This window comes from Malaclemys terrapin, chromosome 10 (genome assembly GCF_027887155.1).
Source record: "Malaclemys terrapin pileata isolate rMalTer1 chromosome 10, rMalTer1.hap1, whole genome shotgun sequence".
Taxonomy (NCBI): Eukaryota; Metazoa; Chordata; order Testudines; family Emydidae; genus Malaclemys; species Malaclemys terrapin.
In genome coordinates, this window is record NC_071514.1 from 33,964,625 (window position 1) to 33,992,002 (window position 27,378).

General features: G+C 41.6%; 1 protein-coding gene across 26 annotated transcripts; it reads left to right on the plus strand.

Annotated features, from left to right (window-relative positions):
• Positions 1-1,200: 1,200 nt before the first annotated feature.
• Positions 1,201-25,111, plus strand: TPM1 (tropomyosin 1). 26 transcript variants are annotated; one of them, XM_054042428.1, is made up of 10 exons: positions 1,204-1,472; positions 2,086-2,211; positions 2,402-2,527; positions 11,082-11,215; positions 12,602-12,719; positions 13,460-13,530; positions 13,802-13,877; positions 14,967-15,029; positions 15,320-15,389; positions 17,059-17,141. In XM_054042428.1, exons 1-10 carry the CDS (start codon positions 1,359-1,361, stop codon positions 17,139-17,141), a joined length of 981 nt encoding a protein of 326 aa, XP_053898403.1. In that variant the 5' UTR covers positions 1,204-1,358. The 26 variants fall into 26 exon arrangements, with proteins under 26 accessions (XP_053898407.1, XP_053898397.1, XP_053898403.1 ...); XM_054042429.1 differs by lacking the exon at positions 13,802-13,877 and adding an exon at positions 14,373-14,448 and having other exon boundaries at positions 1,208-1,472; XM_054042427.1 differs by lacking the exons at positions 13,802-13,877; positions 17,059-17,141 and adding exons at positions 14,373-14,448; positions 24,205-25,111 and having other exon boundaries at positions 1,209-1,472.
• Positions 25,112-27,378: the final 2,267 nt, after the last annotated feature.

The following is a 27,378-nucleotide window of genomic DNA, read 5'->3' on the forward strand; positions in this document are numbered from 1 at the left end:
GATGCTTGCTCAAAAAACAACTAGGAAAACTGTAATAAAAAAATGGTCTATTAGAAGGAGATGTGGGAAGTAGACATGCCTGTTTATAAATCAATCCCTATTTACAATACAGCGTTTTACTTAAATTATTAATATTACAATAGTGTGTAGAGGTCCTAGTCAGGATTGTGCTAGGCACTGTACAAACACAGAACAAGAGACAGCCCCTATCTCTAAGAGCTCACAATCTGCCTACATTCCATTAGGAATATAATTTCTCTGTCCATTCAGGTAAATTGATGATTTTTTACAAATGTATCCCTGTGTGTGCCAGGAGAAATGAATCCATTTTTAAAATGCAGAAAGTTAACCCCTAGCAGGCCCCCTTGCCTTCTTTCCCCATACTGTATTCCCAAATCTGGCAGTCCCAGTAGAAATGTAGTAACAAGCCAGAAGATGATCGGCTCCAGTTGTGGTTACAAAAATATGACTTCCTGCCTGCGCAAAGGGCAAAAGCGAAGAAAGTTTCACCAGCCCTGTACATCCTTGAGCCTCAAGGCTCTTGGGGTTTCCTTAAAGCTGTGTGTGAAAATTGTGAATGGATTTGTGAGACAGACTCACACACACACACACCCCTCCAGACTTTACCACACCCCACGGAATGACCGGCCCCAGTTAATGCCTATACATTGTGGGCTGTTAGAAACCTGTTGTTACAGGAAGGGAGGAAAGCTCGGTGGGCTCCCAGTGCTGTTTGAGCTGGGATTTATTGGAGGGTTGGGACGAGCCAGCCCCGCTACGGAGCAGAACAATCACCCAAGCGCTCGACTCAAGCCAGTACTTTGCAGAATGGGCATTTCAGGCATAACTTCACTCCCTGCAGACAATCAGCTCCGGCTCACAGCATCACCAGTGCAACCCGCTCTGGCCTGCCCCCGGCAGCGGCAAACGTCCCGTCCCGCGTATTCAGAGTAGACACAGGCACAAATCTCTCTGCCCCTGCCTGCCTTCCCTCCCTAGCCCGTCGGATCCCATATATAGTCATATCCACGGTCAAATGGCAGGCGACAGCGAATGGGAGAGCAGAAGCTGGAGGTGGAAAAAAGCAGGGAGTGAGCGAGAGCAAGGGGGTAGGGACGAGGCCAGGGGGCGGGGGGGAGAAAAGCCCTCTCCAAAAAAGTATTGGATGGCTGGCTTGAGGAATGCAGGCAGCCCCCGTGGAACGTACATATCTGCGCGGTGCTGCCCGCCCGGCTCTCGCACTGCAGCCCGGCGCTCAGCCCCAGCACAGACCCGCCTCCCGCAGCCCGCTCGCCCGCCCCGTCCCTTCCTCCGCCTGGGTCCTGTCTGTGTGTGGGGAGTCCTAGCCCGCCGCCACCATGGATGCCATCAAGAAGAAGATGCAGATGCTGAAGCTCGACAAGGAGAACGCCCTGGACCGAGCCGAGCAAGCCGAAGCGGACAAGAAGGCGGCGGAGGACAGGAGCAAGCAGGTCTGCATTTCGCCGCATGCCAGTGCGCGAGTCAATAGCCACCAGCAGCACCCCTCGGGGTCCTCGTGCAGCTCGCAGGCTGGAGCAGCAGTTTGTCCCAGCTATTCTCCGTGTGGGCTCTTAACGTGCTCCTACCGACTGGCTGGACCTTGCTAATGGGATTCCCCTCCCCGCCCAAAGAGACTGAGTAACTCGAAAGAGCGGAATTTCCACACCCGTGGAGTAGATTTGAATAACTGCCCGAGCCCTCCGAGGGATTTGGGGAGGGGGAAAGGGGGAAAGGGGTCAGACAGACTTAAAATGCCCTTTAGACCCGGAATAAAGTGTAGAAATTAGCAGCTGGCTGGTGATGGACAGCTCTGCTTTGATTTACCTAAGTGCAAGTAAGTCCATGTGTTCCCCAGCCTCCTCTCCCCCATTTTATGCTAAATATCTGAAAGCAGAAGTGTTCCCTTGCAAATGCAGTGCCGCTTTCCAGACGTGTGCCACTCCTTTCATGGGATGGAGTTGGATTTTTTTTTAATTGCATTTACTGGGAGGTTGGGGAAGGGAAGAGGGGGAAATACCCAAAAAAAATGTATCTGTGCATTGTATTTCCTCTGTGTGCGCCTAGTTTGAGGATGACATTGTGCAATTGGAAAAGCAATTGCATGTGACGGAGGATACGAGGGACCAAGTGCTGGAGGAGCTGCACAAGGCTGAGGAAAGCCTCTTCTCAGCAGAAGAGAAGGCCACCAAGGTAGCGTGCCTCTGCCAAGAGCAAAAGGGAATCTAACTCTTTCTCTCCTTTTCTCTCTCTCTGTCCGTCTGTCCTTTTCTGTCCCTCCGCACCCACACTTCTCCTTTGCGCGATCACATTGCCTGCTGCACCCTTTCTTCCCCTGCCTCCCTTCCCTTTCCTACCCCACCACTTTCCACCCGTCTCGCAGCTGGAGGACGAGTTGGTGGCTCTGCAAAAGAAGCTGAAGGGCACTGAGGATGAGCTGGACAAATACTCCGAGTCCCTGAAAGATGCCCAGGAAAAGCTGGAAGTGGCTGAGAAAAAGGCCGCAGACGTAAGTTAGCGCCCCTCTCCCACCCCCTCAATAGACACACACAACACCCTCTCTACCCTCCCAAACCCTACTGCCCTCTGCACAGGAGACATGCCTGTGCTTCAGTCCAGCTGCATCCCAGGGACATGCTTGCTGTAGGGGCCAGGTGTTTCCTGGTCAGAGGTGAAACCACGCTGCCTTCTTGCATGAGGTGCACACACCATGAAAGGCACTGACATGGATTTCTGCTCACTCATCACGTGTGCATTTCATGTGTACCCACCTCTCTAGACAGAGCTTGTAAGTAAAGGGTGGGATGTTTATTTAGATTGATTAAAAAGGGGCAGGGGAGAGAGGAAAAAATTACCATTTTGAGAATGGTCTGAGAAAATTATTTGCAGTCATTTAAAGATGTTATTATTAGTGAGTTAGTTGCATCTATTGTTCCATAGGCCAAGAACTGTAAGGATTTCTGTTTTACTCTTAGTACAGGGTCTTTTAACATATACACAGCTACCTACTGGGGTACAAAAGAGGCTTAACATCATTTAGGCCTTCACTGAAGCACAACAGCTTAGGTTACCATAACTCAGTGGTTCTTAAGTTGAAGGCCATCTCCTAGATTTTAATGTGTGGAGATACCTGGGGTTAATAAGTCACCTGTTAAAGGATAAGACAGCCCTCTGCGTGAAAATCATTCCAGAAGATGATACTTGCTTAGGTCTGCAGTCACTGGGATAGAGATCCAGAGAGCAAGCTGGGGGTTATATATAGCTCAGTGCTTTATATGGTATAGTGTGAGAGCTTGCACCCCACCCAAACCCTCATCCCACCCACCTGTTTGCCCCTTGACAAGCATAAAATAGTTTCATGCAGGTCTGCTCTCTGTGAGCTGAGGGGTGAAAACATCAAAATTTAGCATTTCTACAGCTTTACATCCAGATCCCTCTGGCCACCACTGTAGGATTCAATTCCTTATGAGTGACTTTCACTTCTGAATTATAGGATTAGGTGATGCACAACTCTTCCAAATTGATGATGTATTTCCCTCCTTAACTCAGCTTTTAAAACGAATCTCTAAAAATAATAAAATTAGGAAAGAGTTTTAGAGATGATGATGAAGCAAAGTATTTTAGGTGCAGGGAAAATACTTTAGAGAGGGTGAAATGTAAACAAGAAAGATCTAATTGTGTGTGAAAGAAGACAATATATTTCTGTTTACTTTAAAAAAAAAAATGTTTCAGCCACAGTGTAGACTGTACAAATGGTTTCTAATTTTCAGATAGAGCTCAGGGTCTTAAAGTGTGTGTGTGTATATGAGAGAGAGAGAGAGAGAGACTCTGTATAATATGGATCAGATGTCTTTCTTTCTCTGTATAAGGCTAAATGGATGAGAGGCAGCTCTCCGGCAGGACGTTTATTTAACTTGTTCAAAGGAGCCGCATATAGATCCAGGGAGATATTCCTTATAAGGAAAAGTATGCAAACTATTTGGGAATAGCTTGCCTAAAGAAGAAGGCAGGAGAGGGGAGAGAAATGTTACTAGATTGCTTTCATGAAAAGAGAGACGTCTACAGTGCAGTCATGCCATTTCCCTTTACTTGGAAGGAAAACACCATTTTGGAATTGGTGTGGAGAAAGCAGTTTTATTTGCAATAACCGCTCAAGCAGAGGGTAGCTAGGGTGACTGGCTTGTTTTCTCTTCTAGACAAAGGCAGAGATTTAAAAGCTGCTCTGCAATACTGTGTTTCCTGGTGTATGCAGAACCTCCTGTTGTGATAAGGGGTTGCAGATATGTAGAGTATCTTTGGGGCACAAATCGTTTATTCAGAGTATTCCTCCTCCTACTGCACATCGGTCCAAGCTTTGAGAGATCTGTCACAGGAAGGAGAGGGGGAGAGCTCCTTGGGGTGGGCTCACATGAGGGGGTTAGGAAAATCAAATGACTCCCCCATGCAAAATTCAGTCACTCTTTAAACCACTTCCTGAGAGCCACCAATCCACCCTCCCTTGGCGATAACACCCCTCTGAGCCGTGCTCTGAGATGTTACAACCCCTTCCACTGCCTCCCTGGCAGGTTCCAGCCTCTGTGCCTTAAACCCCACCACGTGGCACATGCCGCACAGCTTCCCGAGCGACTCAGTCAGCTAATCGGGCCTTGTTCCTATTCAGTATTCCTCTGCGATGGGTGGGGAACTCCTGGCCTTCCACCCACTTTGGTTGGTGATTTTTCACCCACCGCCATCGTCCGTCTCTTCTCCCTCCTCACGCCCTGGGGAACAGCCCGCGGACAGAGGGTACGATGGGTCTCAATGTGGGCGGCAGATGGCGCTGCCGCTCCTCGCTGCCAGGCTAGTTGCTCACTTCCCTCCGCAGCGCCCGTGCGTGAATGGAGGCAGCAGGACCGTGCACACCAGCCCTGCAGAAATCCCTCTGCTCTGCACCCTGGCCCTGCCGCACACCGGCCGGTCTAGCGTCTCCCCGTCCTCCCCTCATTGCATAGGCCATATTGCACCTGCCCGGTTCCCCTCTCTGCACTGCACGGGTCAGTCTGGGATCTTCTTCATCTCCACCCCTCATTGCACAGGCCATTCTGGATCCACCGGGGCCGAGCCCAGACTGGGTCCGTGTGTCCTCCATCCGCCTCCCCACCACGCCCCATTGCAGAGCCTACCCTGGGTCCTCCCCACCACGCCCCATTGCAGAGCCCAGCCTGGGTCCATGTTCTTCCCCTCCCCCACTGCAGAGTCCAAGAGTCCCTTTATCCTCCCTCCACCCCACCCCCCCAGTACAGGGTCCAGCCTGGGTCCTACTCCCGCTCATTGCAGAGCCCAGCCTAGGTCCCTGAGTCCTTCCTCCTCCCCTAACCCCCATTGTAGAGCCCAGCCTGTATCCTCCTCTCCCCCCATTTGCAGAGGCCAGCCTGGGGTGCCCTCTGCCTGCCCCCGCACACTCCCTGTGGCACCGGCCGGTCTGGGGCTCCGGGTGCCGCCCCGTTGCTCGGCCCCTAGCCCAGCCCGCGCCGCTAGCCCCGAGCGCTGTGCGGAGGCCCCGGGCAGCGCAGGGGGAGGCGGGGGAACTTCCGGGGCCGAGGCGGGGCGAGGTGTAGCCGAGCCGCAGCGCAGGGAGCGGCGGCGGGCGGTGCGGGGCCGGGGCCATGGCGGGGCTGAGCTCGCTGGAGGCGGTGCGGAGGAAGATCCGGAGCCTGCAGCAGCAGGCGGACAGCGCCGAGGAGCAGGCGGGCAGCCTGCAGCGGGCCCTGGACCAGGAGCGGGCTCTGCGAGAGCAGGTACCGGACCCCGGCCAGCGCCTCCCAAGGCTGCTCCTGCCTTCTCCGTGGGGCCGGCCGCCCGGCCTTTTCCGCTCCTCCCCAGATCTGTCTGCGCGCCCCATCCCCTCTGCCTTGCGCCCTGCTGGCGTACACACCCAGGGAGATCCCATCCTGCCCCTCCTGGGGCTGGGGGCAAGGAAGAGCTGATTGCAGGGCAGGTTTCTTCTCTCTCCCTGCATGTGGTCTCTGTAGGGGCTGGGGTGGGAGCGTGTCTGTCGGGGAAGGGAAGGGCTGTGCTTAGATCCGCACCAGAACAACAGTATCCTGGAGACAAATCTCAGAGATGGGGGGAGAGACTACAGTAATTTGTACCTGGAGGCTGTCCCCGTTCCCCCTTCCCCCACCCTCTCATTCAGGGCTGTGCAGCTTTTAGAGGCTAGGCAAGGACACATACAACCTTTAAAATAGTTTTTACACTGGCAAGGGTGTAGCTGGCCCTTTGCTGTGGGCTGTGTTCTGCTCAGTGGCCTAAGGAGGCTTCATCATCTCAATTCCATTGTGAAACTCAGTGCCAGTATTTGCGGTCCTCCTAATTCCAGGGAGGATAGCCTGTTCTTCAGAATTGTGATCACTGATGTATAGCAGTCTGTACCTGATTGGAATGGTTGCAAATTTCAGAAGTATTTATTTTTGCATTCCTTTTCCTGGACAACCCAGACTTAGAGATTTCATTGACAGGTTTTTCTAACAAAATGGTTACTTTAAATGCCATTTCAATGGGTTCCATTTTTATCTGAAGAATGTAACATCAGGCTTAAGACAGACACCTCAAGACAAATATCATTTTTAGCAAGTATAATTTGGATTTCAGATAAGTACTAGATAATTGTGGTTATCAGTCTAAAACGTTGAGTTTAAAAATAAAAGATTCTGAAGATATTTTAGGTAAACTAAGTTGTCTAGCATGAATGTTCATGCTAAGGAACACTGAGCAAAATGTTCAAAGCTGGGTGCTTACAGTGGGGTTCTTGGTTTATATTCAGGCATCTAAATAAGTGGCCTGATTTTCTCAAGTGCTGGGTACCTACAGCTCCCATTAAGGTAAGTGCTCAGCTCTTCTGAAAATCAGGTTACTTTTACTTAGGTGACTATGAACTGAGGGCATAACTTCAGGCAGCCAATTCTGAGCATTTGGCAACAATGTCTCTAAATGCTATACAAATCTGTGTGTCTAAGGTGTCTATATGGCCCACATTATCCTAGTATCTAAGTGTCTCACAGTCTTTAACATATTTATCCTCACAGCACCCCTGTGACGTAGAGAAGTGCTATTATCCCCATTCTACAGATGGGTAACCGAGGCACAGAGAAACTAAGTGACTTCCCCAAGGTCACACAGGAAGTCTATAAGAACAGTAGGGAAGTGAACCTGGATCTACTGAGGCCCAGGGTAGTGCCTTAACCATCCTTCCTCTCTCTAAAGTGAACAAACTCTTTTTGCAGGCCAGCAAATGGTTTAAAGGTCAGTGAATGGCTTAGGTATAAAAAGTAGGAACCAAGATACTCTTTACAGAAATATTTGTTTTGCTCAGGTTTTTATACAAAATACATTACAGAAAAGGAAAGAGCATCACCCAGTATGTGTCTAGGGATGTAGTTTTGTCTAATGATTACTGCAAGGGACTGGAAGTGCTATTCTTTGCTTTGCTTTTAGTATCTCTGTACCTAAAGTTTCCCATATGTAAAAAGTGTATAGTAAAAATTTACCTCACAGAGGTGTTTTGTGTCTTCAGTGTTTATAGAAAACTTTGTTCTTTGATATCACTTATCAGCATTCATTTATTTCATTATAATCGAAAAACTGGTTGGAGGGTCCTTTCCCTATAATCTGGAATTTTGTGTGTGTTCTAATCTAGGCAGTAAATGCACGAGCGTGTTATCTGATATCCATCAGCAAGTGGAATGCTTCCTGATTGGTTGCAGGTGGCCTTCTCAGAGACAACAGTGATGGCTCATTCAAATCTGTAACAGTACTTTACATTCTCACAGGTCACTTCACATACCATTTTCACAGTTAGAGTCAGCTCATGTCATAGTTTTGCTAATTTAATAGTTCCCATATTAAACATCCTTAAACATGGATTCCTCTTCTAAGAACTTGAGAACAATGATAAGATTAAGAACTTGAGAACAATAATAAGATCTCTGGAGTAAAGGACCCTAATTTCCTCAGTTGAGGTAATAGCTTGATTACTGTGGAATCTTTTAAGTATATAACTAGTTTTGCTACTAAATTATTAGGGCCTGATCTTACACTATTGAAAACAGTGGCAGTTTTGCCACAGACTTCACTAGAGGCTGGATCAAATCCATAGGAGTGGTCTTAACTGTTTTATCAAGTGTTGTCATTAGAGGAAGTTAGAGGTTTTCTTCTTTTCCTGGAATATTTTATTGAGATTGTGGAAGTTCTCCAGAATTTATTTGCATTATATTTTAAGTTTCTTTGAAATGAGAACAGTACTGATGTGAATAAATGGAGAAAACAGAAGTGATGGGCACGGCTAAATATGTGGCTCTGCTATATGAAATAAGCATCCATGCTGAAGCTGCACTCTGATTCCATTTTTTTTCCCGAAGTGTGAACTGCTGCAGCAAGCAGTCTACATGATCCTTTCCATAGTGTATTGCTTGACTTGTATGGCATGTGACCAGCTGGATATTTTTTTCTTTTGTGCAAGGTACAGATATGCAAACAATAAAAAAGCTAAAGCTCTAGCCAAACGATACCATAGCTTACCACTTTTGAACACCAAACCAGACTCTTATTTTCTTGCACCATTGGCTGCCATTTTCTTAAAATATAACAAGTGAATGATTTTTAATCCAATCTGCCCCTCCCCCCCCCAATTTTACACATTGCTAGTGACCACATTTGATAATACATTTTGCACTCCACCCCAATCTGTTATATGATTAAGTGGAAAACAAAATCTTCTTTAGAGTGAACAATAATTAACACACAATAGTATATTATTCATGTCATCTCTCACTGTAAAATAATGCAGTATATAGTGAATGCTCTAGCACCAATGCAAAAGGTTGTGTTTATCTATTAGCCATGGGAGTGCCCCTCCATGTCATCAGTAATTTTTTCCTTTCCTTACCATATAAGGACAGAAGTCCTGCTCTGCAGCAGACTAACATAGGCCTTATAAGGCTAGTTGGTAAACCCTTGGTGAGTTACTGCTTGTAGAACAGGAAGTAAGAACTTGAACTTTAATCATCCTGTGTTTCCTAAGTATGTTGTATGCTCTTATCACATTAAGAATAGTTTTAACATAATTTTTAACTTGTAATATTGCCACTTTCCCAAGGTGTTTTTAGACTAACATTTGCAAACCCCTTCCCCCATAAAAAGTTGTACTTTTCAAATTAAAATATCCAAGTGCTTTTCATAAAACCTCTGCTCTTAAATAAGAGTTCTGAGTTCTGTAGTTTGTGGCTAGGGAAAGAATAAAATTGGAGGGGTAATACTGACACTTAGGTTTTTTTTTTTTTTTTTTTTGCCCTAGTCCTACTGTCAATGCTCCCATTGACTTCAAATAGATTACTGATTTGTGCCCTTGTTGTGTGTGCATAATTTCATTCATTCTAGTGGCAGTTGTGTATCAAAGGATAGATGCTATCCAGTATGTAAGCTATCCTCATTCACACCTTGCACAATGTGGCCCTGGTCCATGACAAGCATTCCTAGACACTACTGTAATACAAATGTTTTTGTTGTTGTTATGGCTGTAAATGATTGGCTCCTAAAAAAACTTTAATTGCAAAAAGGCACTGACTTGTAACTTTGCCATGAAAGAAATATATAGTTTCAATTAGATGCAGGGCCGGCTCCAGGGTTTTTGCCGCCCCAAGCGGCGCAAAAAAAAAAAAAAAGCCACAATCGCGATCTGCGGCGGCAATTCGGCGGGAGGTCCTTCGCTCCAAGCGGGAGTGAGGGACCGTCCGCCGAATTGCCACTGAATACTTGGATGTGCCGCCCCGCTCCAGAGTGGCCGCCCCAAGCACCTGCTTGGCAAGCTGGTGCCTGGAGCCGGCCCTGATTAGATGTGATGGCAGGCACCATAATCACACTTTCTTGTTAGAGCAAAGTTAATAAATGTTGAAATAGTTTTCAGTACATTAAAAGTCATTTGTATTCCTGGAAGTAATTTTCCTTTTAAAATAGTGACCCTTTATTCTAAACACTACTGCCCTTCATATCCTTTGGAAAGAAACAGAGAGGCTTAATAAGGGAGTTGTTTACAAAATGCTGTCACAGTACTTACTCTGTGAGTAGAACAAATGTAGCTTGGAAAATGTCAGAAGTGAAAGCTTGTAAAGATAAGAGCCGCATAGTCTTGCTGTAAATGTTACACAGAAGATTAAGCACATATCTAATGCAAGTAAAGCAAAGCTGAGGGTAATATACAGATAGCATTATTAAAATATGTAACCAAATGGGTTGTGAGAGTTGGTGAGGCCAGGACTCCTGTGTTAAAGTAACATAGGCTAGACTCTTGTTTTTCAGCCTTGGATTCCCTCACATGAACAAATCTCATTAGTATCCAACACTCCGTGTTTTCTTCTTCTGGGTTTTTTTAATGTTCTGCTCACTCTTTGTGAGCTGGATATTTGCAAATACCCTCCCCCATGTATTGTAATTTTGGGTGTTTCCTCTATGCCTTGTCATAGAGTTGCTGCTTCCTACCTTTCTTAAGATCAAGGAAATATTCATACAACTTCTGTTGTTGAAATAAGGGCAAGTTCCCACATACAGATTCAAGATATAGGACCCTTTATATTCCTATGATATATTGTTCCGAGTAAAATGGGAAAAATGTAATTTTAACATTGTTGAATGTTTAAGTAAAGATTCTCATCTCTGTAATCTGAGGATATGTGCAAACTGAATGCCTAGTAACCAAAAAATAAACATTACTCACAGAACACTTGAGTTTCTTAGTGCACGTTGTACAGTATTTAGGTATTTCATATAAGGTGAAAGATCAATCAGTTGTCCTCCATTATGAGATAACTACACAATTTAATGAAGGAGTAGGAGAGAGAGTGCAAGTGAGTGTGTGCGTGCACATCTGTAGAGAGAGAAAAAAATATCTGTTGGCCACTTAACCAGTTAGACTTGTGTTATCTTTTACTACATTCTTCCAACTGTTGTTCTAAAACCATCTAAATAGTCCTTTACAAAAGAAGACTCTTAGGTTGTATTATGGATTCATTTTCTTTACTGCTTCTACTTAGGCTGAGAGCGATGTAGCTTCTCTGAACAGACGTATCCAGCTGGTTGAGGAAGAATTGGATCGTGCTCAGGAGCGTTTGGCAACTGCTCTGCAGAAGCTGGAAGAGGCTGAGAAGGCAGCAGATGAGAGTGAAAGGTGGGTATGGCCTAATTCATGTTCTCATTTGAGCAGCAAGCTATCTTTATGACAAGCCAAGTATTGTCCAGATGTGGGGTGGATAAAAATAAATTAACCACCTTTCTATATCTTGTGATTGGATGTAATCTACTGTGCCTTTGCATGCGTTGACTTCAGTCAGTTAAAATTTGTCTGGAGGGACATGTTAAACGTGCAGGTTTTAGTCCTTGTTTATGTCAGGTTTTGAGATAACTCTTTACAGATATCCTGTGACCATTCGGCTTGGTGCTTTGGCTTTTGATGTGTTGTGCTACCTCTTGGGAGACCCAGGTTAATCCAACCCCAAGACTTTTGTATCTTGGATCAGGAGTTCTGTGGTGGTGTTGCACACTCAGTCTCCTGATGGGAGACTGTAGACTGCATCTCTCCTGAGCATCCAACTGAAAAGCCCACCCAGAGACAAGCAAACCTTTGAAGAGACTGCTACTCTGCCTGTTCATATGGTTTGTGCATTAATGCAGTTTTGCTTTCGTGGCCAAGGAAGGGGAGAGAAACAGTCGGTCCAGATAGGGATTTGAGTTAAGGTTTTCAAAAACACTTAAGTGAATTAGGAGCCCAAGGACTAAGTGCTTTTGAAAATCCCACCTGTAGGCTTGTAAAATTATATTTAATACCCATAATAGTGCCTTTCATCTGGAAAGGTCGCTAAATGTTTTCGAGACTCACTCTACACCATTATTCATCATGCCGCCACCTTTTGAGGTGGGAAGCATTTGATAGACACACAGCACATTGCACAACAGTTGGGGAAGGGAATTTTGGTCTAGCAAACTGGGGCAAATCCTGGCTCTTGAAAAAACGCTAAATGTTTTGTTTGTGCGGATCAGAAAGGATATTAGGTCCTAAGGTCCAGATACAGCAGATCACAAAGAACTCTATCTACCTCAGAAAAATATCCAGAAGGGATTTGAACATGCAGTGCCAGAGAGTTGAGGCTTAAGCTACATATTGTCCTTAGTCACTCTCTTAGGACATCAAAAGCAAGTTCCTTTTGTCATTCACCTTTGGGTGAGGGAGCACTTTCACTGAATTGAAGAAAAATGTGGTCAGGCTGCTGATTGCAAACTTTCATGCAATGCTGAGTTGTGCAAATAGCATAACAAACCACTCTTGTTAATTCAGATACCACCAGTTTCTTCTCAGCTTCCTACGTGGAAGCATGCAGGGAGTCAGGACTAGACCTGAGAAGTTTTGCCTCACAGTCTGTAAAATAAAACAACCTCTCTGACATGCTGCATCCATCTAAGTCTGTTGTCATAGAAAGATGCATTCCAAATGGTGTAGGGATTGGAGATAAACTAGGAAGCACTAAGCCTAGTATTTCCTGTTTTTCCTGACTTTCAGAGGAATGAAGGTCATTGAGAACAGAGCCCAGAAGGATGAGGAGAAAATGGAAATCCAGGAGATCCAGCTTAAAGAGGCCAAGCACATTGCTGAGGAGGCTGACCGCAAGTATGAAGAGGTCAGTTCCTGAGTGCAAATCGAAGAGCTGAGGCCTTACAAGCTTTGACTACAGCTTTTCTCTTTTGTTTGCCTTAGAAGTACAAAAGGTCACAAGCTTCCCTGTTGATAAGTGAGCAGCGCTGTTCCCACGAACCCACGAAGGATTGATATGAGAAATAGGCTCCTGAGTGCCTTGAGAGACAAAACTGTGATTTGTCTGCTGGAGATCTGATCCATACTCAGATTCCACTGCACAGCATGAGTGGAGATCTGTGCTCATTCCCTAGCAGAGAGTAGGGACAGAACCATATTTGATAAAATGGCAGACAAAAATGGACAATAATAGCACAGACAGGATGAAATACATGTTGGCCTGTCCATCATCCTGGTATGTGATATCATGACCTCACATACCAAGATGCTGGTGCATTGCTATGATTGCTCCAAAATGGCTGAGAAGGATCACTGCTGTCTTCAGAGAGGCTATAAAAAGAAAAACTTATTTTTAAACTGTCACGTTGGTGAATGGGAGTTAGGGGATATGAAAATCCTGGTCAGGTGATGCAGTCAGGCCCATATGAGTAACAAGGGTCTAGTGCAGCCAGGAGATTTCCTTGAATCAGTAATTCCAGGAGAAGTGTATTATCCCTGTACGTAGACAATTATAGTGAGAGATATTATCCAAGGCTTTGGCTGCACTAGGATATAGTGTGCAATAATGTGTGATTTTGTTTGTTTGTTTTATTTGCCTTACTCTAGGTGGCTCGTAAGCTGGTGATCATTGAGAGCGATCTGGAGCGTGCTGAGGAACGTGCTGAACTCTCAGAAGGGTAAGTGCTGTGACTTCCGAGAGAGGTGTGTGAGATGCTGCGAGACAGTGACTATACTTGCATGAGATGTTGGCAGTACACTTCTTTGTGTTCAGCTCAAAGCTATGTTTTGCTCATTTACTGTAACGATTGAGATAAATGTTAAACACCAAAGTAAACGGGTGTGTAGGTGTATGTGTGTGTGTGTGTGTGTGTGTTTTTGTCACTGCATGCCCTACCTGCACACTGATTTTGTGAATGGCTTTTGTGCATTTCATGTGTTCACTAACAGCCAAGTCCGACAGCTGGAAGAACAATTAAGAATAATGGATCAAACCTTGAAAGCATTAATGGCTGCAGAGGATAAGGTACTGATACTAATATACAGTTTTCAGGTTTAACTGCAACCCAAGTCTTTGATGAGCTTTCATAGCTGTTAGTTCACTCAGTAATGATGAATGAACCTTCACTGCACTCTTTACTCTCTTTGCATCTTGCTTCGGTGGCTTTCTTTGGTCTTTTTTATTTTATTTTATTTATTTAACCTTTACAACTGATCTTTTGGCAGCCAAAAAGAAGCTGAACTATCTCATATTTAAAGGGTCTGTCAGTACTTCCAAGTAAGCTCGGTGCTGTAGGTAACTTATTTGTAATGGGGTTTGTTTTTGTTTTTTAAAGAGAATTCTGGCATTGTAATGAATTGCTTTCAATTTGTGATGGATTCAGCTGCTTTTTAGGCCGTTCTTTTACTCTGTAATTCAGTTTTCATTTTTCTCAATCTTTTCCCCCCCTTTTTTTCCTATTTCTTTTGCTTGACTGATCTCCCACCTGCCCCCTTTCCTGCCTCTGTTCCAAAATAATAGCAAATGTGCTGAGCTTGAAGAGGAGTTGAAAACTGTGACCAACAACCTGAAGTCGCTGGAGGCTCAGGCTGAGAAGGTAGGCTAGAGCCTTATAACCCCAGTGGCCTGGATTTTTATGCATTGTCCTTAAATGTTTACACCGTATTTCAATAAGGCTTTTGGTAAATGGAAATATTTAGATTTGTTACTGAGATACTTTCTGGCCATTGCCAGAAATCTGACATTAATTCAAGTACATAATCAATTATATTTAAATATGCATAACCTTAATTATCCATCAGTGTTACTTTAAACTTTATATTTATAGCTATAAAATGCAATTTGTGTGCTAAGATATTTAATTTTTTCCAACTTGTCCTCCTACCTTAAAATTATAGTACCAGATGCTGCCCTGAGTTACCACTCTGCAACTTGGGCAAAATGTGGCCCTTTTAATAAATGAGAGCAAGACCATTATGTCTTGAAAGATAAACTAAAGTACTTCCATAACTAGAACTAGTATATGGTTATTATTACAATGTAATATTGTCATATATGTTGTATTTTCATATAGAGAATATTTGGTCTGACATCTGATGCTCTTTCTAATTACAGTACTCACAGAAGGAAGACAAATATGAAGAGGAGATTAAGATCCTGACTGACAAACTGAAGGAGGTAAAATTAGAACAATCCTGTATTAATGGATTTTATGATACTGCTCTGATTAATGTGAAATTAACTTGTCAGTGTGGAAAATAGCGTAATGTTAGGTGCCAGCATCAAAGCTATAGCGCATTAGACAGTATTGGAGAATGATTGTGATTTTACACCTATTTCCTATTATTCTGTCGTTGAACAGAATTTTTTTTCTCATACTCATTGTTGCCTTTGTATTTGTAAATATCATGACAGTTTCCTAATGTCGTTTGTATGGTTTTTGACCTTGTGTGTCTTTTTAACTCTAGGCTGAGACCCGTGCTGAATTTGCTGAGAGGTCAGTAACCAAGCTGGAGAAGAGCATCGACGACTTAGAAGGTACGATTGTGCTTTATTTTTCACACTTTCTACAGAATAGAAAGCTGATATTCACCTATGGGCTTCATCTAGTGCCCAATCCTACAAATCTTTATTCCATGTGACTAGTCCCATGCAAATAAGTGGGACTACTCACATAACTAAAATGGGCAGGATAAGACCCTAAATTAATGAAGTGTTTTCCAATCCAAATTTATTAGTCACTTAATTAAACTTTTTAGCTGGACGGTGTTTTGCTCTTGCCTGTTTCTTGTTCTTTGATATTCTAAGACTTTTTTTTTTTTTTTTTTTTTTTTGGCTTTAAACTCTTCTACTTGGATATTCAAATAAGGAAAATGATCAGATGGTAAATGTTATTAATATGCTAGTTTAATTACTTTAAAATATCAGCAACAAGTAGTATGTTGTTTGTTATAATTAGGAATATTGAGTTAATTTCATTTATGACTGAGATAAGTGCAGGTCAGGGCAACTATTTCATGACCTAGAACAGCTGCTATTTTCAGTGAAGTTAATGGATTGTATACACATTCAGGAGCACAGCCTATTTAACCTCACAAAATTTGCTTTTAAATCCATCAGAATTACAGTAAAGATAATCGAATTCTCTTTTATCTTGAGAATAGAGTTCAATAGTGCTTTATAATTAAAGGTTAAGGTATATGAGATTTACTCCTAAAATTTTGTTAACTTTTTCAGTATCGTAAGAAGCTTAATTGCTTGATATAGGAAGCTGACTTGTGCAAGAAGTCTTTAAAGGTTATAAAAGAGCCAGCCAGCTGCAGAGAATTTATGGTCACTTTCTCAGTTAAAAAAAGAAAAGAAAAATAAGATGCTTGGGAAGAACTAACCCTCGGGAAAAGCTTGAGACTATGACGGGTTGGCAACGTTCGGCACGCAGCTCGCCAGAGTAAGCACCCTAGCGGGCCGGGCCAGTTTATTTACCTGCTGACGCGGCAGGTTCGGCCGATCGCAGCCCCCACTGGCTGCGGTTTGCTGTCCCGGGCCAATGGGGGTGGCGGGAAGCCGCGGCCAGCACATCCCTCGGCCCGCGCCGCTTCCCGCCGTCCCCATTGGCCCAGGACAGCGAATCGCGGCGAGTAGGCGATCAGCCGAACCTGCCGCGTCAGCAGGTAAATAAACTGGCCCAGCCCGCTAGGGTGCTTACCCTGGTGAGCCGCGTGCCGAACGTTGCCGACCCCTGGGCTATGACATCATAAAAAAACCAAAACCTCTTTTAAAGGCAGAAGTGAGATACCTGGTTCTCCCTAAGCACCATTTTCAAGCCTCTTCCCTCTGCTGCTGGCTTGTAGCTCATTGCGTGTACCTTGATAACTTGTATAATGCAAGTTAAATACAGTTTAGGGAAATGGGAATTATTTTTTCATTGCACACTTTATTTTCTTCGGCTTTATCTATATCTCAGCTTGGCTTACTGATGATGCAGTAATTTTAATTGACTTTTCACATAAAGCTGTTCACCATTTGTATTCCTTCCTAATTTATATATTGTTTGTTTTGTTCTCTGCCTGCCACACCACTTCCTTCTGTGCACTGTTCCCCTTTTTTGATGCTGTTTCCGGATGGTGTCCCATACCACCACCTTCACCTTCCATCACCTGATCATTCTCCATTTCCTTTCACCTCTGCCTTTCCTGGTGAATATTAGATGAGTTATATTCTCAGAAACTGAAGTACAAAGCGATCAGCGAGGAGCTGGACCACGCTCTCAATGATATGACTTCCATGTAAATGTCCTCTCAATCTGTGCCTGCACCTGCTTCTCTACCCTCGTGATTGTTTAGTTGCAGCCTTGCAAAATTATACTTGCTCACTCTTTAGGGGGAGGAATACGTTGAATGGGTCTGATCGGGTGTTAAAGCATCATTAGTATTTTCTTCATCATGCTAAAGGGTGGACAAGTATTGTGCCTGGCCTGGTAAATTTTCTGACAATTTTGCAAGGCCGGCTTAATCAACTCACTTTTACCCATTTGTTTTGTATCCATGAACCCGCTTTCCCTTGCAATTATCTAGCTCATTTCCCTTTGGTTGTTCTTTTACTTTCCACTTCTGAGTTCACTTCTGTTCAAGAATTTCTACAATGCTCATCATTTTGAAGTTGCCAAAAGATAAGAGTCTCCTTATATGCCATACAGAGAGTAATTTCTACAGAGAATGTTTTTCATTTTATCATAGTGATTACCTCTTTAAGACCATTTTTAAAAATAGAAGTGACAGCTGTTGGGATGTGGGTTGTTTCTGTGAAGAGCATTTGAAAAATAAACCTTCAAATATTTGTTAGTGGTGAAAGAAAGTAGTTTGAGAGAAAAAGCGGTGGAAAGTATAGAGTATTGGCTTGAGTAAAAAGGCAGACTTTTTTACTTTGAGAGAAAAAATAAAAAGTGGTAAAATTGCAAGATATATAGGGTCTGAGCGACCAATGTCTTGTTTGGTTGGTATAGTGTTGTTTCAAGCAGACTGAATTTTCTTGCGTGCTTTGAAGACATTGAACAGAAGTCAGCTATGCTGAAACCTTTACATTCTCTCTCTCCCCTCCCCATACTGATTACTCTCATGTGCACTAATTTTTTTAAAATTGAGATCAGAAAACCCTGAACACTTGTGGCTCTGTTTAAAGCACACCTATCTGCAGGTGTTACTTTCAATTTCTACACTTCAGTTTCAGAGTTCAACACATTTTAGCCTTTGGTTAGAGCCACAAGTGTTTTTTGCATGTTTTGAAGGTTTTACATTTTTCCCCCCTGCTTAATTTTGTTTTTAAAGCATCCCTAAATATACAAATTATGATATTTTTTTCCCCCTAACTTTCCAGTGTTGGAACTCCTTGGTTGTGGTCTAATATTATCTGTTTTGTACGTTTTGATTCTAAGCCCAGAAATACAATTCCACACAGTGATTTATCACACTAATATCCTTTTAAACAGTTTGTAGGACTGTAACAGCTTTATCTCCATTTACAGAGAACAACGTGCAGTGCCTTACATGCAAAATCTTCTCGCTAACAATTGTAGCATATTTTAAATTTGGGAGATTTCCAATTTGAAAGTAGGCTTAAAATCTGAGACAACACCATAGACTTTGAAGATTTCCTAACTATAACTGCATTTCTGTAGTTAGCTTTGAATTATAGGTAACTTTTTTTTGTAAGTGGAGTTTAACAAATGGAATGATAATCAGGCATTGACTCTCAACTATAAATACATTTCTCTCTAGATATTTAAACGGAGGCATTGCTATAGTGTTCCGAAAGGAGGTGTGGTGTGATATTTCACTAGTATTCATCTTGGCATGTTTGCTTCCACTGTGCTATTGCTGCTGCTTTCTGAATTCTTTCCATTATGCCACTTTTATTTCCCACCTTTTATCTTCATGCAGATAAATGTCTTTGCTTCACCTCTCCAAAGATATCTTCCTCAAGCTGGATAAACCACCTTTCCAAGCTCTTGGATGTTTCACGGGTTCATTGTCCTGTCCTCCAGCTCATTCTTTCCTTTTAGCATCCTGACTCAGGACATTGCTCTCTTCGTGCCTTCTATTGTACAGAAACTCTACTTCTTTCAATGTAAAATAAACATCCCACTGTGTAAGATGTATCCCTTTTGCTATTCCTTTGCCTTTTATTTATTTAAATTATCATTTCAACTATTAATCAAATTAAAAATCTGCTTTTTTTTGCCATTAAGGATTTATTTTTGATTTTCTTTTCTTTCTTTTTCTGCTGCCCCTTCCTTCCCCTCCTCACTGACCCCAGCAAACATCTTGCCAGAATATCAACAATGCAGAATTTCAAAATGAAAAATACCAGTCTGTGGCATAATAATGATACTCTTGGCTATCTTAAATTGGTCGCTTTTGTAACGCAATCCTCATTTTCTCTCAAATTAAAATTCAGATGATATGACTTTTTCTTAGAGTTTAGTGGTTTTTTTAGTCTTATTGTTAGGCCAAAATATGCAAGGACACAGCTCCCACTGGGGTCATTCGGTCGTGGGAACATAGCTGAGAGTACAGTTTGGTCCTTACGCGCTTGACAGTTGTGTTTTTCTAGAGAGTCCAAAATTTCCTACAAGCTTGAAGTCTTGACGTGGAAGACTTCCCACATTATATAAGTTTGTTGTTTAACTTCTAGTAAAATAACTTTTAAAGGGATAGTGTCAGGTGAAAAATCCTATGTTTTTTTCTTTTCTTTCCAAAATAAGATAACCAAATGACTTTATCTGTGTTCATTAACAATATGGGTTATAGAATTTTAAAAATTGATTTATCTGTCGCTATAGGTACTGTAAGTTTACCTTTTACATTTCACTGGGGAGATGAAAATACAATAGTTTCACTTTCATTCTTAGTCAGTTTCACAGACTGTGCTAGCACAAAGCTGCAAGTTCCAATTGCAGAGACTTCAGGGGAATGTTTTTAAATCTGGAAAAAAAAAATTGTGTCATTGTCCTGTATAATTAAAATCTTTCCATTGATCTCAGGTTTTGTAAAATTTTGTCTGACAAAACCTAAATGATGGGTTCAGATTGACCTGACAGTGTTCCTTTTAAATACAAAACACTAAATATTGAGGTTTCTTGCTCTCCTACTGTAATGTATAACTAAGCCTTAATGCTGCTTCAGGAGGACTTATGTTCATTGTAACTATTTTACCTTCATTTTCTTCACAATGGAAAAAGTCCTTTTTTTAAATAGCTTTACATTAAAGTGAATATCAATTTAAACTGAACTGACTACTAATTATTCCTTTCAATGAGTTTTTGTTGCTAAAGTTCTAATGCTCAAAATGTTAATAAGCTCTGGCCAATGTACTTGAGCTTGAATTTGAGGGTGCTCCATTTTAAAGTTGTAGAACAGTAACTTTTTAATTTGGAAAAACAACGAGGAGTCCTTCTGGCCCCTTAGAGACTAACAAATTTATTTGGGAATGAGCTTTTGTGGGCTAGAACCCACTTCATGCATCTGATGAAGTAGGTTCTAGCCCACAAAAGCTTATGCACAAATAAATTTGTTAGCCTCTAAGGGGCCACAAGGACTCCTCGTTGTTTATGCTGATACAGACTGACAACGGCTACCAAACTGAAAGCTTTTTAATTTGGCTATGTCTCATTCCAGTTTAAAAGATACCATCAAGTAACCTCGTGTAGAGCTTTTCCATTTATATATTTTAAAACCTGCCATTAGTTGCAATTCTCCATGAGGCTTGAAAATACTTCCTTCATCCCTCCCTGCTGTTTCTTCACATTTGGTAATTACTCCTCACTCCCCTCGTTTTTTTAATAGAATTGGATATTCCCCTTTTCTTTAATAACTTCGGCTCATGCCATCGTGTCAGCTCAGTATATCTGTTTGTTCACCCACATTACTGCTTATTAGGAAAAGCTCTGGAACCAGCTGTGGAGGGAACACAATGGGTTTGTTTGTTTATTTATTGTAACTTTAGTAGAGTCTAACCAGATAGTTGCTATGATTGTGAAGATTGTCCGGATTATAAACCTATTTATTTTTAAATTTGACTATGGGCTTGCCAGTGGTGGGTTGTTTTTTTTTTTTATTTTGTTTTGTTTTTTCTTTTTCTAATTTAAATCCACTAGTTATCAAGGTTAAAAGCCCCTATTTGGCTTTTTCCCTTTTTAATGTATAAATTTAAAAGTTAGTGAATTAAGCACAAGATCAACATTTCCAAGTGTGGCTAGTTATTTTAGGACTAGTCTCAATTTGGACACACAGAAAGATTGGGAATCCTTACTTCAATGATTTATATGACTTTAGTTTTGACTGACGCAGGTAAACATTCAGATTTTCATTCAAATTGTAACTCAGTATTGTTTGTATAACTGCTAAATACATTTTGGCATTGAAAATGGAAACTTAGCTACATGTAGGTTTGGATACAGTTTCCAAGTGTATGTTAATATAAAACATTGAATGGGAAAAGAAAAAGTAAAAGAAGGAAATTGAGGCAGTCTGGTAGTAGTGTTCTGGTATATCCTCTGATCTTACTCTCCTGGTCAGTGGAGCCTGGGTTCTCAGGAGGAGCAATTGGTGATTGCCTCTGATTACACAAGTGCGTCCTACAAACTAATTCATTGCAAGGTCTTGCCATCTTTGTGAGGTGCTAGACCCCTATCTTCTAGGGGGAAAGCACTGCTGTTGCAGCTATCAAGAAGGGTAAAAGAAGCAAAATGGATGGTTCCCCACAATTGAATAAGTTGTGGAGTAAGGATGTTCAGAAACCTGTGTAGACCTGTCTCAGAATTCACAGCCAGGCTATGAAGAAAAATACACAAAAAAAATGAAAGGGAAACTGAATGGAACTTCATGGAATAGTCCTTTCTATATTTAGTCTCTAAATACTGTAGCTGTGGATGTTTTGTCCAGTCTTGAAAATGAACTCTGTTGACAGTCCTTTACTACAAAAAGAACAGGAGTACTTGTGGCACCTTAGAGACTAACAAATTTATTAGAACATAAGCTTTTGTGGGCTACAGCCCACTTCTTCAGATGCATAGAATGGAATATATATCCATTCTATGCATCCGAAGAAGTGGGCTGTAGCCCACGAAAGCTTACGCTCTAATAAATTCGTTAGTCTCTAAGGTGCCACAAGTACTCCTGTTCTTTTTGCGGATACAGACTAACACGGCTGCTACGCTGAAACTAGTCCTTTACTAGTTTGCTGTACTCAAGCAACACATTCATCTGTGAATTTGCATGCTATCATTTTATCTATAATACGAAAGGTGTCTTTTGTGAAAGCTGTCAAAGGGGCACTTGTGAGCTTTTTTTATTCCAGTTTAAAGGCCTCAAAATCTCCCTATTTCAATAGCTGAGAAATACACGTTCTTTTCCTAAAGTACCATTTTGGCTACCAAATTGCGTAATAAAGGGAACATGCAGTGAAGTATGTGGGACTTGAGCAAATTCCTGTTGAACTTAATGGTAAAACTCCAATGGGAGACTCAGTGGAAAAGCTCCAGTGATTTCAGTGTGACTTGAATTGAGCCAAGAAATAGTATGCTGTTGACTAATGTGTTTTTGCTGCAGTAAGGGCTCATTATACTATTGCTTTTAGTCAGCTAGTATTGAATACGATTCTGCCATCTCTTCTACATTTGTAAGGAGTCATGGCATTCATAAAACAAGTAAACCCTATGTACATTGCTCATGTATGTGAATTTAAGCTAGGAAATTTGTTCCATGTGGCTTCACTGAGGATACTGTAGCAATTGTCCCATTTTTCTTCCTGTTTTCCTGACTCACAAGCCTACTCCACAAAAGGGGTCTTAGAGAAATCCTTTATAGATTGTAAACTGTTTCTTGAGCTTTGGAGTAGGTAGTCATCAGAGAACTAGAATATAAAGGGATTCCTAAGGTAAAAAATTTCTCTCAGTGTGTAACTAGTTACTGAACTGTCTGTGGTGTGACTAGTTTCTTTATTAACTCTTGCTCTCCTGTTTCTCTGTCTAATCTTTGTTCATTCTGCCTCTCTTTTTCTTCTAACCTGCTTGCTGACTGTACAGACCAACTCTACCAGCAACTTGAGCAAAACAGTCGCCTAACTAATGAACTAAAGTTGGCATTGAATGAGGATTAAGCTTTAGTGTGAATAAACTTAGTTGTGTCTAAACAAACTTACTCTGAAGTTCCTCAAGAATGAATGAGTCAAGGTAGAAATATGCAAGAAACCTATAAATTGATTTCCAGGATATTGTAACTGCTGTAAATTTTGGATGAAATTCTCAATTCACTCTTGGGGAAAGAAGTGCAAGTGGAAGAAGTAACACTTCTGATAAGGCTCCCGTAGTATCTTGGAGCAGCCACAAATTCTTTCTTTGCCTGTGCAATAGTTTCTTTCCACTTCAATACCAGTTACAGTAGGTGGCTGATGATGATATTTTAAAAAGGAACCCCCCTCTTTGTAGAGAGATCATAATCCTTTTCAGCTGATGTCTAAAACTGGAATTTTACTGGTAACTAGGGGAAGAAAAATATTAGCCAAGATTCAAGTTTCAAAACCAAAATAAAATATATTCCCAGCTATTTTGTATATGGAAATGTAATGCACTGTTTTGAATTACAATAAAACTGGCTTGCATTTGAATAAAAACAGTCCTGAAATAGGAACCCCTTTTGGAAATACCTGGTCAGTTTAAAGGTATGCTTGCATCAGAATAAAGTCGGTTTTACTGGCTTCTGGTAGCATGTAGCTCCAGAACATTGTGCTCACATACTGTATCACGTAAGAGTGTTAAATGACTGTTTTAGAAAAAAAAGTGTGCATGCAACATAAAACTACTAACTGCCAATAAAACTGCTGTTATTTTATTTAACAGTGGATATAACTTGTTAATTTCAGTTTTTGGTTCTTTTGTTCTCATTCTCTGCAAGTTCTGAATTATAATGTGACTTTAAAAGTGTGGAACTGCCTAGAATACAGATTAACAAATTCTGTCATTTATTGTTACCCTGTTCATTAAAAAAAGTTTAAAACTCCCCATTTCCACAGCACATGGCATCTGGTACTTACAAAAATCTAGTCTATTTTTGGCAATGTGTTGTTTTTAACATATACAGCTGCAGAACAGTTCAAAACTTGCATCACTTGCAGTTCATTTTGTTAGTTTGGACCGTTCCCTAGTTGTCTTGGCTGGGAACATTGGTATTTATGAGCATGTACACTACTTATCAATAAACCCCTCCATTATAAGTGATGATTGCATGCCTTCATGTAAAGAAAATTGATGTGTCCAAAGAGCTGCTATTCACATTTTGATTTTCTAATCCCATAACAGAGAAAGTGGCCCATGCCAAAGAAGAAAACCTTAGTATGCATCAGATGCTGGATCAAACTTTACTGGAGTTAAACAACATGTGAAAACCTCCTTAGCTGCAACCACATATATATTTCTTTGTTTTTACACCTGCTTGCCATGAAACCCCTTAAACATGTTTTTATTTTAGTTTCACCACAGTCACAGGAACATCTGCTAAATACTAGGCAGGGGTCAGGGAAACACCAAAATGGGCAAGCCATATGCAGGTTGAACTATTCTATTATGGTTTCAATGTGCCATTTCCCAATATAATGTTGCCTACACTTTGTAGAGAGTTCAGCAACACCAGTATGCTTAGTCTGTCCAGGCATCTTTGATGTGTCAGAAAGAATACCACCTCAAGTGCCAGCTATATATTTAACAGGACAGTTAATGTTGGAGAGACAAATCAGGTGTGGACTGGTGCTACTTTCAACAAAAGGTACAGCTGTGGTCTTTTGTTTGATATTGTACAATTCAGAAGTTAGTCCAGCATGGTAATTTATTGTATCTGAGTTTTATTGAGCTGTGCTAATTCAATAAAACCAAGGATTTGTAAGCCACAAACAATATTTAAGACTTTTTGGTTTTTAGCTTGTATACTTGCAGCTCATTACAAATGTGTAGGTCAGCATTTCAACTTGAGTATCCATTCCATTGTATTTTTCATGTTGAAATGAAAGATTAAGTAAATTCTGGAGAAAACATAAATTTGGGAGATTGTTTTAAAATGTATTTTATTTGTGTGGAATTGGGGGGAATTTATAAATTGGTATTTGCCTCACTTTATTTTACACACATATTGAGCAGTTTTAAAAGTATACCTGTATGTAAACGTTGTATAATGATATGAAATAAAACGCACATTTTAGGACATTTTTTAAAATTTTGCTGTCCTGTGATTTATATCTTTAATTTTCAGCCTTTTGTCTATTTAAAGCATGAATATATATGGATGTGGCTCATTGGGATAAAATATATTGACAAGCTGACTTTCCGTCTTCTTTAAAAGTAAAGTGAAAACAATGCCAAAATGAATAGCATATTACATTTTGTTTGCCCTATTGCTAGAGGGTCACAATAGTTAAAAACTTCTAAAAAAAAAAAAAAAAAAAAAAACTATTTGTGCTATAATAATGTGCTCTTAATTTTTAATTATTGTTGTGTGTGTATATTCTTAGAGATTGGTCAGAACCAAACCTCCCAATCCAAACACACTCAAGACTTGTCTTCACTGCAGAGTTAAATCAAATCATAACTCAAGTATTGTCCCTAACTTGAGTCTGTCCAAATCCTTATTTCGAGAATGGTGGTGCTTTTAACTCGAGTTGTCTGGCTCCTTGGGATATAGGCTACAACTCGAGTTAGCATGTCTTGCCAGCTGCTAATATACCATTCTGTATAGTTTGAATATTATTTCATAGTCAAGTAGTTAACTGGGCAGTAAAGACGTGTATCCTCACACTCTGATCCAGTTTTACAACTCAGGCCTATCTCTCTATACTGGTCGATATGATTGGCCTAATTCTTTTCTCAGTGAAGTCAGTGACAAAACTCCCAACAGTGAGCACATCTTAAAATCCCACCATAGCATATTTGTGTATCTTAGATGTTAATGTACTTGGGGTAGTAACTCTTTGAAAGTTCTGTGGTCAAGCCCATTCTGAATGAGCTATTCTTTTCCTTCCCCCTCACAGTTCCAGCAGCTAGATTTTAAATGTGTATTTGTCTTTACTTTAATTGCCTGCTCATTTTAATTGCTTGTTCTGTCACTGGAAAACTTGAAAAAATGGAGATGGGTCTAGATTGGTGACTATTATGTCTCATCCCCACCCCCACCCCCTTTTTTTTTTTCTACGCACACACCTTGGTTGCTGGGAGAGAGAGGGTACGCTCCCCATCCTTTCTCCCAGCAGCCAGGGTAGTGGAATGGGAGCAAGTTAAAAAGATGCTTTCAGATCATCCAAAGCTTTGTACTACTGGATCCTGGGCAATTGATGGAAACTAAGAAACTTCACAATGTCATGTGCTCTATAAGAAATAATGGAAGGATAAGGAAGCATGGAATGTTTGCAGGTACTAATTGGAAATGTTTTCAGGTACTAATTGTGGAGGAGGGGAGATATACTGGAGCTGCTTCTCCATTGCCCCGGCCTCTGTTCATCACTGTAGAAAGGGGATGGAAATAACATGGCAGGGAATATTGCCAGTGTCACAGGCCTCTCTCAATGGTGCAGAGCTGCTGTAATGGCACTATATCTGCTTCCCACCAAGAATGTAAGCGCTGGCTAGAACATTGCCAGAGCATTTCCCTGCTTCAGCTATTCTCTGCTTCCCATGACCCATGCGTGGCTATGGGAAACAAGCAGAATATGTTAGAGGAGCTCTAGGTCTGATCTAACTTGGATGGGGATGTCCCTCAGAAGACCTGAAAATACCAGAGGTGCAAAAATAGATTAATAATAATCCCCCTTCCTTAGTGCAAGGCTGGAATATCAGATAATGGGTCTGTAAGAGTCCAATCCTGCGCTTGCTTACTGTTGTGAAGTCGATGGGACTGCTCACAGTAGTAAATCCTAGACTAGATAGTAGTGGTTTGTAGGATTGGGCCCTAGGCCATGCAATGAGTCATTGGCTGGGTTGGGATGTGAATGGAGGCATTCTTGGCTCTCAGCCCTGAGTTAAATGCTGCAGAGTACACTGCCTCGCCCAATGGCTGTTTTTATGGTCCTATAGACTGTCCTTGTGTGTTTAGTTCTAAACGACTATACGCTTGAATAAGGACAAACCTTTTATGTATGCACATTAAAATCTCTCGCCTTCAAGGAAGCAACAAATAGTGCTCCCCCCTTCTTGTGTGGTTGTTAAGTTTTCAATATCTCTTCATGAGACGATCTTAAATATTAAAATGGCAAATGTCTCCAAACAGAGATGTGAATTCAGCTGAAAGTCACATTTTTTCTCTCAGCTCCTGTAGTAACCTTCCTCAAGTGAAGTGCTATGGTTGTTGTTATAAGCCTTCACAATAGGCAAATAAATGCCTGCCTTCTTCTTGGAGAACTGAAGGTAAATGTGAGCTCTAGAGAATCAGTCAGCCTCATGTGGCTTTTATTTGCTGACTCTAGCCACAGGCAGTGCACACACACGTACACT